The sequence below is a fragment of the Leuciscus leuciscus genome, assembly GCF_965113295.1.
Source record: "Leuciscus leuciscus genome assembly, chromosome: 7".
NCBI lineage: Eukaryota > Metazoa > Chordata > Actinopteri > Cypriniformes > Leuciscidae > Leuciscus > Leuciscus leuciscus.
Window position 1 is genome coordinate 17,127,515 of NC_138731.1, and position 13,563 is coordinate 17,141,077.

Sequence of the window (13,563 nt, forward strand, 5' to 3'; positions counted from 1 at the left end):
TTCTTCAAATAATAATTTATGAAGAAGTAGGTAAAAATTATTATTTTATTACTATTATTTATTCAATAATAATTAATGAATTCTTCTTATTAATATTATTATAATTTAGTATTGTTGTTTAAGGTTTAAATTAATCAACAAAATAGGCCTACAGATAGCCTACTAAATAAATGTAAGCTACCCAGGTGAAAAAGACGTAGGCTACTGTTAAATGTATTAAAAATGCATTAAAGTATATTTGTATTGTAGGCCTATACTAAAAACACTCTCAAGTACATTTTTAATAGTACGTCTTTTTTCACCTGGGTATGTAGGCTATACTGAATCAAACATAAGTAGCCTATAATAATAATAATAATAGGATAATAATATTCTCATTCTGGCCTCACAGAACCATTGGGTTCCTCCAGATGCTGGCTTTAACATAAGAGATCTTCCAGGAACCACTTAAATGTTAAAAGATCTTCCAATAACCCTTTTATCGCATTCAAGTTCCTCTATTTTCCCCCAAAGCACTTCGAGGTCTCATGGTAATGAAAAGGTGACTCCAGAACCTCTGAACTAAATACAAAGTGCTTAAAGGATCCCATAAGTTCCAGCAAGAACCTCAAAGTATGTCAATGCTCCTCCAGTAACCCTACTATAGGAGAAAGAGCTTTGAGGCACTTAAATTACATTTTGAAGTTCCTTGAGTATCCGACAGGATATTTGAGGCTCCTTTAGTTTTTACAGTGCAGATGAGGAACCCTAAAATTTGCCATAACAGGACACTCAGTTTAAGGGCTGTAAAGGAGTAAACTGTCTTACTGTCCGCTCGGAATCTTAAAGGCTTGTAGATGTGCTGTAGAGACTGAACTAGTAAGGGAGGAAGTGAAGACAAGAGGCCAAAAAAAGCTGAGTTTATTGAAGCTAAAGTAACATAATAATGTTTAAATGATGTGGAATAAATTACATGATTTCACAATATGCATGACATACTATGACAACAAAAACCTTTAATCAAACTGAAATCAGTAATCTTTAACTCTTTCCCAGCCAGGATTTATTGAAAAAAGTTGGGAGCCACCGCCAGCATTTTCTTTTTACCATACCCCCAGAATATTTAGTTGCATATTTAGTATTTAGTAAACAATTTGTTTAAAAAATATTTCAGCTAGGATTTTTTTTGTGTACTTTATATAAGCAGAAGAGCAAAGTACTGAGTTTAGAACTCATGATACTAAACACATCTTGTAGTAAAACAGTGATGATTTAGAGTGACAGGAAAAGACAGCAGGAAACAAGTATAGCCAAAGAGAGCTTGTGAAAGAGAAGCACAATGATTCACCCTATTAGCTGCACAATGAAGCACATGAAGCACATGAAGCACATGCACAAAATGCATGACACTTGAATCCTTAGAAATGAGTGACATGAGATACAATAATTCTTAAATTAATGGAAATACACAAGCATTACATGCAGGGTCGTTGCTAGAGGGGAGAAAGGTGGTGACGTCTCTAGGGGCCCCGGCTTTCCGGATACCCTTGCTAAGACTCTGACTGCATGAGCAGCCATTTCAACTTAACATGGTAACTGAACACCACTTCAACCACAACTGGGAGGTTTTGCATCTCTGAAATAGTCAACATTTTCCATTTAGGAGTTGCTATGACTCTCTTTTATTATTACATTTGTATCCTAAAATGATTTGAGATTTGATTTGACATTGGAATTGATCAATGTTTTGATTTAAAAGAGTAAAAAAAAAGGCTTGAATTACTAGTTTATTATACACAGCGATTGTGTCGCTTCAGAAGACATATATCAGTTTTCAAATAGCAGCACATATTTAATTCCATTAACAGTTCACCCTTCATGCATTACAACATTTAGATTAAGGAATATGACACTTACAATGGAATATATTTCTGTTATTATGTCTGTATTGGGTTATTTTGTTTATCCACGTCAGGCAGATTCAAACACAAGTGTGTGTTTATGTGGAAGGTAAAATATATTAAATGCTGCTCCTTTTCTTTTTGCTACGTTTCACTGTCTCTCAAGTTTTTAAAGACTCTCCTTCATCTTTCTTGTTGGTAATACTGCATTACTTCACCAGCTCAATGTGGTGCCACCTTGTGTTCCCTAATATGGTTCACTCATACTGTGTCGCTACTCGCTAGATTGGGATAACTCCTTTTTCTTCGATTTACCGAAGCTTATAGAATCACGCAGTGTAGGGTACCTACATGAGTCAATGGTCTTGCCACGGAGTTGCACGAAACAATGGCTGAGCAGTATAGCTGCACAAACCTAAGGCATTAAAGCCTACAAGATCTCTGTCAGCCCATGAATCAATGAACAAGTGTCTGTGGGTTTTACCTGATCTCTGATCATTTTTATACATTTGTACACGTTGTAATTAGACATTAGTATAATTAAAATGAATAATGGTAGTAAATAGTCTCTTATTGGCCTGTTTAGCTGAGACATTCTAACAAAACAAACCCTTGACAATTGATAAAGGAACATATAGACACTTGATAATCTTATTAGATGATAAGATAATTGCATTTGAAAGATTTTACTTTCAATAAAAAATTTGCAATCGATTTTTAAAAGGTGTTTTTGTTGCATTTACACAGTTTTGACCACTAGGGGTCACCGTGGAGACGGGTGTCGGATTGTTTCGAAGCCTCAACACAATACAGCACATTTGCTTCAACTGTTCCACAAAGCCTCAATCTGCCCACCACTACTTTTAGCTGACTGATCATTCTCCTGTACATTCTCCTGCAGTAAGAACTCCCGAAATCTGTATCTGCACTGTCAGTCACATCAGCAATAAGTCAAATTTAAAGCTACACTGTGTAATATTTTAAGTTGATTTTTAGCAAAAAACACTTTGTTCTTTCGAAATTATACGTTCGCATTCATGTGTAATCACTTCAACCAACTAATTAAGTATTCTCGTAAGTGTATAATCTGCCATTTAGAATACATACGAGCGAGTCGCTCGAATGGCGGAAGCCATGTTGCGCATCCATCTTGAAAATATATTAGACAAAGAAGGACATACCTGGCAATTCAAGCTTCGCCTTTCACGTTTTTACTCTCAGTGGCACCACGACGAATGCGAGAGGGAGTTTACTCGCGACTGCCGGCAGATTTGAAATAATACAGCCACCGTAGGAGTTACAACGCCCTTGGAATGGGAGGGGCTGGAAAGTAATATTCAGTTGGTAGTCATATACAATTTCACCGCTAGATGGGAGTAAATCCTACACAGTGTAGCTTTAATAGAACAAAATGATTTCTGTTCACATTTGTTAAAAACTTTCTTTGCAACAAACCATCAATCAATCACCCTGTTTACGCTGTCAGATCTGTGTTCTTTTCACCTGGCAACATCCTGATTATAATGGTAAATTATAGTATAGTCAAACATATCAAAGTTTAAAATTCATGTTCCTCTGAAAATGAAAAGGACATTTATATGCTTAATATTTTAAGCAAATAAGCAAATAGCATTTTAGGGACAAAAACACATGCACATACAGATCCTTTGAGACTGTACTGATTCTTAGGACAGTCCTGTTCTAACACATGAAAATGACTGACAAACATCTTCCTGTATTGAGATGCTCATCTGATGAGTGGCAGACACATAAACTGGTGTCTTGAGAAGGAAAGATCATGTTCATGAAACTGTATGAAGACTGTAGACCTGATGAAAACAAAGAGAAAAACAAGTCAAACACAAACAACATTTCAGCTCTACTGTGCAATTCAGAAATGATCATATAATTGATAATAAAAAAATTACACTATTAACTACATGTAAATAAGGGATTTTACAACTTGTGTTTTACAATTTATGTTTTGCAGCAATTTGGGGGCCATAAATAGATGAACCAGTGAACAGACAGGATTGAGATGTGTAGGAGGTCAAGTTGAACTGACTTACACAGGCTGTTATTGTGTGTCTGTCAATGGGAGAGATCATCTTCACCTGGGCAGATCATGCACAAATAGTAAGAAAACATATCACAAGAACTTTAACTTTTCAAACCAGGAAAGATATAGTAGCCTAATAATAACCTGTGATGTGGTAAATACTTACATCCTCCTCATGTGATCCAGAGCTGATCTTCTGCTTCAATTTCCTGTTACAATGATGTAGAACAGAATGTCTCTTAAAACACACTTTTCACACAAGTTTACTTCATTTGCCCATTAACAATTTAATGTGATGGAATTTAAATTTTAAAAATGGATGTCGACACTGTTTTGCTATGGCTAATAAGGCAAAATAACACTTTTGAAATTCATATTTGGTAACACTTTAGAATAGTGGTCCATCATTAATAAGTAACTAAGCAGGAAGTAATGCAGGACTAATGAGTAGTAATACATTAACACTTTAGCTACTACTATTAACTAATATAGAAACAAGCTTAACTAATCAGTAAGAAATATCAAATTTAGGAGATAGTTTCTTATTAGGTAATCAATAATTACTTAATGAGCTATGCTTAATTAATAACTATTAACTAACTGACAAATTATAAAGAACATTATTGTGTGTCTGAGACGTAATCAGTCATTTCAGTCAGGACCACTTTGCCAAGTATATCAATTTATTACAATTATAGCATACAGTTAGTGTTGGCGGTATGGTTCTGTTCTGGGCAAAACTCCTACGCCTGTCCATGCAGCTATGTCTGGACAGAGCGGGGAGAGCAGCAAGTTAAACCCCCCTGGGGACAGAACTAGTTGTGAGTTGAGAAAATACAAATACATGATGAAAGCTTGCAATGTATGACTGTACAGGAAAAACAGAAGTGATGAAGTGGTGAAAGACAGAATGATTAAAGGTCCCATTGCATGAAAATGTCACTTTATGAGGTTTTTTAACCTTAATGGGTTTCCCTAGCCTGCCTATGGTCCCCCAGTGGCTAGACGTTTTGATGGGTGTAAACCAAGCCCTGGGTATCTTTGAGAAAATGAAAGCTCAGACGGGCGAATCTAGAAATCTTCCCCTTATGTCATCATAAGGGGAAAGGTCACCTCACCTTTCTCTTCTTTGCCCGCAAAAAGAATTTGGCCGCCCATGAGAAAATTAGCTGCGCTAGCGCAATATTGTTTTTTCCTCGAGAGACATCATGGCTTGCAAACGAGCGAATCATGGCAGTTGCTCAGTGTTTGGATGTACAAATTAACACAAAAGTATTTTAGTTCCTTTTTTAGTTATTTTAGTTCCTTCATCCGAGCCTCTGAAGAACCAGTGGGTTATGTGAATTTCTGATGTGTAATTGTTCAAGTTCAGACAGATAATCTTTCTCTCAAAGTCGTTCAATACTGTTTATGCATCAGTAAATCAAGCCAGTGACTAAACGATCAACTTCACGTCGTTTCTCTAAGTAGGATGAAAATAATCGTACTTAAAATATTTATTAATATATATACAGAAAGCGATCAAAGAACAATCCCTTTCCAATCGCCCAAGCTGTCAATCACACAGCGAGAGTTTATCTGGACACTTGCCAAAACTCGTTATGAAATCAATGATGCTGTTACGCTGCACAACAAAGCTCTTACTGTACTTACAGTACCTCATGTTTGCATTGGTGAAATCATTAGTGAGAGTGCAGAAACTGCGTTGCAATGATAAGATCTTCATTCACGCGATCAACAGGCTGTCATCTGCTCAATGCTCATCACTGGAACGTTTTATGTGATGGGAATAGATCTAAATACTTAAAAAACTTCACACGATTTGTTAATCCCGATAGCTGTAATAGTAAAAACGAATAATAGCTGTAATAGTAAAAGTTTTCGAGAGAGTTCCACATGTAATGCGAGATATTTCATATGCAAGCATGTCAGCCAATCACAGCAGTGGGCGTTTACACTGAAGTCTCACAGCAGACACGCCCCTTCAAACAGAGCGTTCAAATCAGAGGCTAAAATCAGGCTAGGAAATATGCAGTTTATTTCTAAATTATAACAACTTTTGATCTAAAAAACATACTAACATTATAAGGGCACCCCAGGAAACATTCTAAAATAATAAAAATAATCCATGCAATGGGACCTTTAAAGGTTCGGTTGGGTGGAGTTGGGGTTGGAGGAGGGAGTTTAAATGCGAGCAGCGATGCTATGGAGGAAATGCTGAAGGAATGGGAGTTTATACTGTATGTGCCGCTGTGATAGATGTCGACACTGGATTGGAACACGTTATGAACAGCTGGCTATCAGCTGATGTGAACTTGGCTGACGTGGCCTGCCTGAACTAACGCGATGCTTGATAATTTTTACTCTGAACTTGGTCATAAAATGCATCACTAATTAATCAAGTGTTACCTAGTCACTATGCATGAACTACTAGTGATCTGGACCATCAAGTGAAAAACATCTGATTACTGATTAGTTAAGCTTGTTTCTATATTAGTTAATAGTAGTAGCTGAAGTGTTAATGTAGTACTACTCATTAGTCCTGCATTACTTTCTGCATAGTTACTTATTAATGACGGACCATTATTTTAAAGTGTTACCTAATATGTTTGTAATAAAGTTTATTATGATTTTTTATAGCATGTTAAAATTGCCACTTTTTGGGGGTGAGCAGAAACGTGCCGTTTTTGTATGTGTCCCTTTAAATGCAAATGAGCTGCATCTCCCGGCCCCCTTCCATGAAGGGGGCGGAGCTTCAAGAGCTCATTCTCTGACATATCAGCAAAAACAGGACAATCTCACACAATAAAATGTCAGAAAATTTACTAGTGGTGTTCAGTTCAAACTGGAGTCGGACCAGAGAACGTCTCGGGTTACGAATGTAACCCTTGTTCCCTGAGAAGGGAACGAGACACTGCGTCGATACGACACTTTGGGGAACGCCCTTAGCGTAACGCATCTGAAGTATGAATGAAACTAATCCAATCCTGATTGGGGCTGCGTCATGACGTAACGTGACGGCACACAACAGAGTTAGCTTCTGCGATGAAGCAAGTCGCTCCCAGGCAGGAGAAGGCGTGGTGGAGGGACGCAGTTCCCTTTCGAGGGAATTCGAACTGCGTCGATACGACACTTTGGGGAACGAGTACACATTATGCCACAACGAGCCCTGCCTGTGTAAAGGGCAGTTCCAGTGTGAAACTGCACACAGGCACACTTAGGACGAGAGCACTAGAGTGCCTGGCGTAGAAGGAATATCCAAGCTATAAAATCTGATAAAATTATGAGGGGTGGCCAATCCTGCTGCATCGCACACTTCTTGGATCGGGGCCCCTGAAAGGAGGGCTCTAGAGGACACCATGCCTCTGGTTGAATGAGCCTTCACAGCCAAAGGTGAAGGCACACTGCGCACCTGATATTGCCTGAACGATCCAGTTGCTGATGGTCTGTTTAGATGCGGGAAGCTCCTTCTTGGGCTTTCTGGCGACATGACGCTCCCAGCACAGGGCCTTGTGACAGAAATCTTGTGAAAGAAAGCTTTTTTTTCCACATAGATAGGAAACGAAGGCATCTGCACGTCACCCTGATCATGCGTAACGGCTTCCCCCTCGGGGAAAACCCCATGGTTTTCAACCACCACTGCTGGGCCCTCATGTGCAGTAGGCCGAATGGAATGACGTTGGACGCTGCTGCCATGAGCCCTAACATTCTCTGAAAATGTTTTACAGTGATGGCTTGGCCTAGCTTTATCCTGGTCACTGTGGCCAGGATGGACTCGTTCCGTGCAGGAGATAGTAGAGAGATAGAGATGTGGGATAATAGTCCCACAGCACTCCCAGGAACTTGGTTCTCTGGGCTGGTGCCAACATGCTTTTTTTTTCGTGTTGAGTCTCAACCCCAGGCTCTGGATGTGGGCAAGGACGAAATCTCGATGCCAAACTGCAAGCTCATGTGACTGGGCCATAATAAGCCAGTCGTCGATATAATTTAGCACCCTGATACCCTGAAGCCTCAGCGGAACTAGAGCTGCATCCATGCATTTAGTAAACGTACAAGGGGAGAGAGCTAGGCCGAACGGAAGAACCCAATATTGGAATGCTTCACTCCCGAAAGCGAACCTCAGGAACATCCTGTGAGATGGATGGATGGATATGTGGAAGTATACTGTACGTCCCTTAGATCTATCGTGACAAACCAATCCTCAGATTTGATCTGACTCACGATGATAGGAATAGCGAGCATCTTGAACCTGAATCTCCTCAGAGACCGATTCAAGTGCCTTAGATCTAAAATTGGTGCAACCCCCCCCATCCTTCTTGGGAAATTAACATTTGAACTCTCTCTTGTGAAATTAGCACCATTTGAGATGCAAGTCTCACCTAGGCATCATCCTAATGTACATCTCTTTCCCTTGAACCCCCATTCCCCCGTTCCCTCTCTCTCATGCTGAGATCACCTGAAATTCACCCAAATATCTATATGGTTTAATGTGAACATTTATCATACAACATTATACCTGTTTGGTATCATTTGAAATGTCTTAGTGCGACTGGTACAAAGGTCTCATCGCCAAAGAAGTAAAACAAAAGGTAATAAAGTTTTTAAGAGTTTAGAAATATCTTGCACACAGAGGAGGGGGGGTCCTCCAGGCAAATGGCATCCGGCCCACAAAAGGTGTAAACTCTGAATTTTTATTTTATTTAAATGAATATTTTATTGAGAAAATATTTCAGTTTGTCTTGTATATTTTTTTTATTAGATCATTTAGCATGTTAAGCTGTCATATGGTCATGTTACAATGTGCCCCTCACATGTTACAATGTACCCCACGTATGGGGCATGTTGTCACATTTCACTTCCATTCTTTCGGGGCATATCAAGAAAAAAGTATACACTGTATTAAAGCTACAATATGCAAGAATTTTTGGCCTCTGGAGGGCGCTACATTCCAAACAACAACAACGGCGTAGCTTGATGACGATGTGAAGGAGCGTGGAATGATGGGAACTGTCGTTTTAAACTCCACCGTGGATGTAAATCAGTCAGACGGGAATCTAAAATCATGTTCATGGATGAGGCTAAGTTCTTTTTTTATAATGACATGCTTTTTGTGGCGGGCGGGTTCAGCGCGGTCTGTAATGGGAGAGAGAAGAGACGAGCAAGTAGGTCAAGTGCAAATGACGAACACCTGTTTTTTATTGCAGTGATCCGCGTGGAGAGACCGCTTATAAGCCGCGCGCTGGAACGAGAGAGAGACTGAAGAGAAAATTGGACGCAGAGAAAGAAAACCGGTGGATCCGAGCTCTCATTTTTGAACTGTTTTGTGCCGTCGCGGTTGCCACGGTGAATGCGCGTTGTGCACGACTTTTGTTTGTTTTGCTTTATTTTAATAAAGTACGAGTCCCAGTCACGCCGACCCCTGTCTTCTTCCTTCCTGACTCTTGAACCTCATCACACTTTTATTTCATTAAAATGAATTAACCGCAAGAAAAGTAAGGTTTAATACTACATTGGTTATCATAGATGTTACTGTATGTCGAATTCATTGTTGTGATAACGCTGCGCAGTTTTACGTGTTCTAAACAATTGTTGTAAAAGTACATTCGAACATACCCACATCATTTGCCAAAATACTGATTAATATTTATGTATAACACATGCTATATTTATTTACATGGCCATAAACACCAGACGTGATAAACAATGTCAATAAACTAAACAGAAATCTAAAGCAATAATACTTCCCTTACATACCGAATGCTACATTAGGAAATATAAAATTAAGCATAACGTTACTTTGTCGACAGAACCAGCTGCAATCGGTAAAGAATAATTATGTTCCATAACGACTGCAAGAAACAAGCTACGTGTGTTGCTTGATAGACGCTACAACTACAACTTCCGCATTTGTCCAGGACTCCACGCAGTACGAGCGGAAACCGAGGGTAACGCGGATATGACGCAATTGACTGGCGACTCCCAGCTCCCCCCTGCTCTAACGCCCCGTTTCCTTGGTTAAAATCGCAATTTTCTCACGATTTAAAAATAGTTGGAAACATTTGGGATATTGTAAGTAATCAACTTAACAAAATATATAACACTGGCCTTGAGATTATGGGATATTTTAATGCAAAATTCTTGCATATTGTACCTTTAATTAAACAAAACCACATAATTGTACTAGACGTGTGAAATGAATGTGGGAAAAAAATAAATACTCTAAACCCTAAGTAGATTTACACAAACTGAGAAAGTCAAAAAGCGTAAGGTTGTGCCCCGCTCTCCCCTAGTTTAGTTTAATTACCGTTATATAACTTAAATGTTTTCACCTTGTTTTTCCACTACAAGCCATGTTGTAGCAGAGTAGGTCTCCTTATGATGGCCAAAACTTTACTAATCAGTTTTATGACATTTATTGTACATCACACAAAAGACGAACCGTCCATTTTCACTCCAGAAAATCACTGTAAGAGCTGAATACATCACAGTACAAGAAGTGCACATTAAAGTCTTATCCATAAAACTTCTCTCTCTCCCTTGCATTATCATCTTCATACACAGCGAATAACACAAAAACACTCGCTACAACTAACAGTAAACAGTAAACAAATATATATAGACTTTATGCCTTTTCGGGGGGTGCTTACTGGTAAAATTGGTAAACTTTATAACCGTAAACCTACTCCTATGAACTGTAATAAAGTGCACGCTCTCCCTTTCATTACAGTAATGAAAGGGAGAGTGTGCACTGTATTACATAGAAAAATGTTGACGGTGAGTTGGATCACGATCCCTTCAAAAATAAAAACTAATCCACTGCGTCCTCAGTGGCTCGGATGATGGGAGAAAATGAAGACTCTTATGTTCACTTATACATCTAACAACAGAACACCGGGATTGCCTATAAGACATTGTCACTACAGCTGCTCGAGCGCAGAGAAAATGGCCAATAGTGTACAACTATGGAAACTATGGTAATGCAGGACTGTCAGTCAGCGGCCGTGGGCGGGGCTTGAGCAGTATGATGTCACACTGCTCAGAGAATCAAACGGCATGTCTAATGAGACTGCTTTGGTTTAATGGAGATTTTTTTTTAAAGGAGTGCGTGGATTTCTATCATTTTAGGGTGATTGTGTTCACACACTGGCAACACATATTTATGTTTATGCGGTATTTATACATTTACAAAGTATAAAAATGGTAGATACTATTAACACTGAGTGTTTGCACTGAGATCTTATTAATAAGAAGTGCAAATACTGATAGATGCTATATTCGAACAAAATATAAATACAAATGAAGAGCTATTTGTGCTAAAGTCAAAATTTATAACCAGTTGTTGGCGGAGTTCATGAAAATTACTTTTGCGACAAAGCTGGCTATTTCTACTCATTTTAAATAGACACTGCCTACAAATACTTTGAAAAGTTGCAAATCTTAAAAAAATGCCGGAAAATTAAAGAAGGAAGCAGTTCATTATTCTATAGCATGGGTAAAGCTGTTGAGAAGCTGGAACTGCATGTCACTGTTGCTGAAGGAAGAAATGTTGATTAAAAACTCAGTGTCTCTCACCTGTGAATGCAGACGCTGATGCTGATTATCAGAAAGACCATAATAACTCCAGAACATGAGATGATGATGATGATGATGTAGAGCGGCATTTGTTTGAGAGATGCTGGTCTGTTTTCTGACACACAAAAGAGTCAAACACACATGATATCAGTGAACCAGCACTTAGATAGTCACTGGTTAAAAACTTATATTCCTTCTATAATAAATGCCCTTTATTTGTTTTTGTTTTTTTAGAAAACAAATAATTAAAATAAAATCATGGAGTAACCTGTTATTGTTAATGTCCATCTTATTTCTGCTGGATAACAGGTGTAGTTTCCTGCATCAGACGCTTGTATTTTATGTATTTTTAATTCTTTTGAAACGGCTGGGTTGATGTGAATCCTGTTTGAGCTGAAGTTTCTCGTAGTTCTGTTACTGAACGAGTCATAATTACAAATAACAGAGCTGTTCATTCTCCATGAGAAATCGTCATCAAATGGGGTTTTGTTGCAGTAAAGTGTCACTGTTTCCCCCACAAACACTGTTTTGTTGATGTGCTGCCGAATGCTTTGCTCGTGATTTGATTTGGAATAATCTGATGAAAAGACAGAAAATTAAACAACTACTAAGGCTTATTATGTATTTGAAAAACGCATCCCTGGCTGGTAAACTTGTGAAAAGAATTTCACTGTCATCATGCAGTAGAAAAGCCTTTTTTTTTTTTTTTAAGGGCAAAAGACACACAACACTGTTGGTTCTTAATCTTTAAAACCTGATTAAAAAACACACATTAGGATACAACTTTTTTCAACAACTCCACTAAATTGTAAAATGTTAATATTATTTAGTCATCAAACTATGTTGGGCTTTATACCAACATGGAAAGGCTTCATCCTATTTATCGGCTTTGAGACGTAAGTAAGAAGAGGAAAGAAATCTTGATCTTAAATCAGTACCTGTATAGGTCAGGAGAATAATGATGACACAGAGATCCAGATGAAGAATCCTGGTTTGAAAATTTGCCATAACAGGACACTCAGTTTAAGGGCTGTAAAGGAGTATAAACTATCACACTGTCCGCTCAATATCTTGAAGGCTTGTAGACGTGCTGTAGAGACTGAACTAGTAAAGGAAGAAGTGATAATAGAGGGCAATGACTGACATACTTAATTATTAAGAATAGTTTTAGAATTAGAATATGTTATTAAACATGTAAATCCAAACACAGGTCACCTAAATGCAATGCTCACATATACAGTAATTATATAATGGTAACAATATAATAGTATTAGTTTTGTGCTCTTGTCTTCAGTGACCAGTGAAACCACAGAGCTCATTTTCCACAGCAGAATCGTCACATCCTGTCACTGTCTACCATGTTTACTTGTCTTATTAAACAGCTCACGCTTGTTCATGTTCTTCTTTGTGTTTACTTAAACACTAAAAAAAATTCCTCTTTCATATGTTATATTTTTCTCTGGCTCTGCTCTACATTACTCTTGAAACTGAGTATTGCTCTTCTATTTACTGCAAAAAGCTCTGCAGATTTTATTAAAGCTTTGCTCAATAGACAGCTAACATGTCTTTACCCTTGTCATCCAAATTTACAACCTAATCAAGACTGGTCAATACTTTTTTTAAGTCAGTTACATAAAACCGTAGGTTGGTCTAATTTGAATCTTAATCTGACTGACTAGTTTATCGGACTTGTCTTGACATAAAAAGGCTTAACAGAAAAGTTGAGACGAAGTTTATGCAATGGCCACTTGTCTGAATAATCTGATAATTGTAGAAGCAAATGAAAAACCTTTATTATGTGAATATTTTATGTTACTAAGCTCTATTTAGTCTGTTTAATCAAAACTTTTCAACTTAATTGTGAGCATGTTACTGATGTGACATAAGTTTAATCACTACATCTTTATTGTTTGGTTTGCTGTCAGTTTATGAAGTAACATTATTCAAAATGAACAAGCACAATTTTTGCAACATTGGGAAGCCCAAATATTTAACCAATACAGAACAAAAAAATGAATTATGTGTCTTTAAATGAATTCTGATGAAATATTA

The 13,563-nt window shown here is 37.9% G+C and overlaps 1 protein-coding gene across 1 annotated transcript; it reads right to left on the minus strand.

The window, feature by feature from the left end:
* Nucleotides 1-1,690: 1,690 nt before the first annotated feature.
* On the minus strand, nt 1,691-12,807 carry LOC309503166 (uncharacterized protein). Its single transcript, XM_082175890.1, has 6 exons — nt 12,450-12,807; nt 11,780-12,088; nt 11,512-11,626; nt 4,106-4,148; nt 3,950-3,994; nt 1,691-3,709 (listed from the first exon to the last, which is right to left on the minus strand). Exons 1-6 carry the CDS (start codon nt 12,517-12,519, stop codon nt 3,683-3,685), a joined length of 609 nt encoding a protein of 202 aa, XP_082032016.1. The 5' UTR covers nt 12,520-12,807; the 3' UTR covers nt 1,691-3,682.
* Nucleotides 12,808-13,563: the final 756 nt, after the last annotated feature.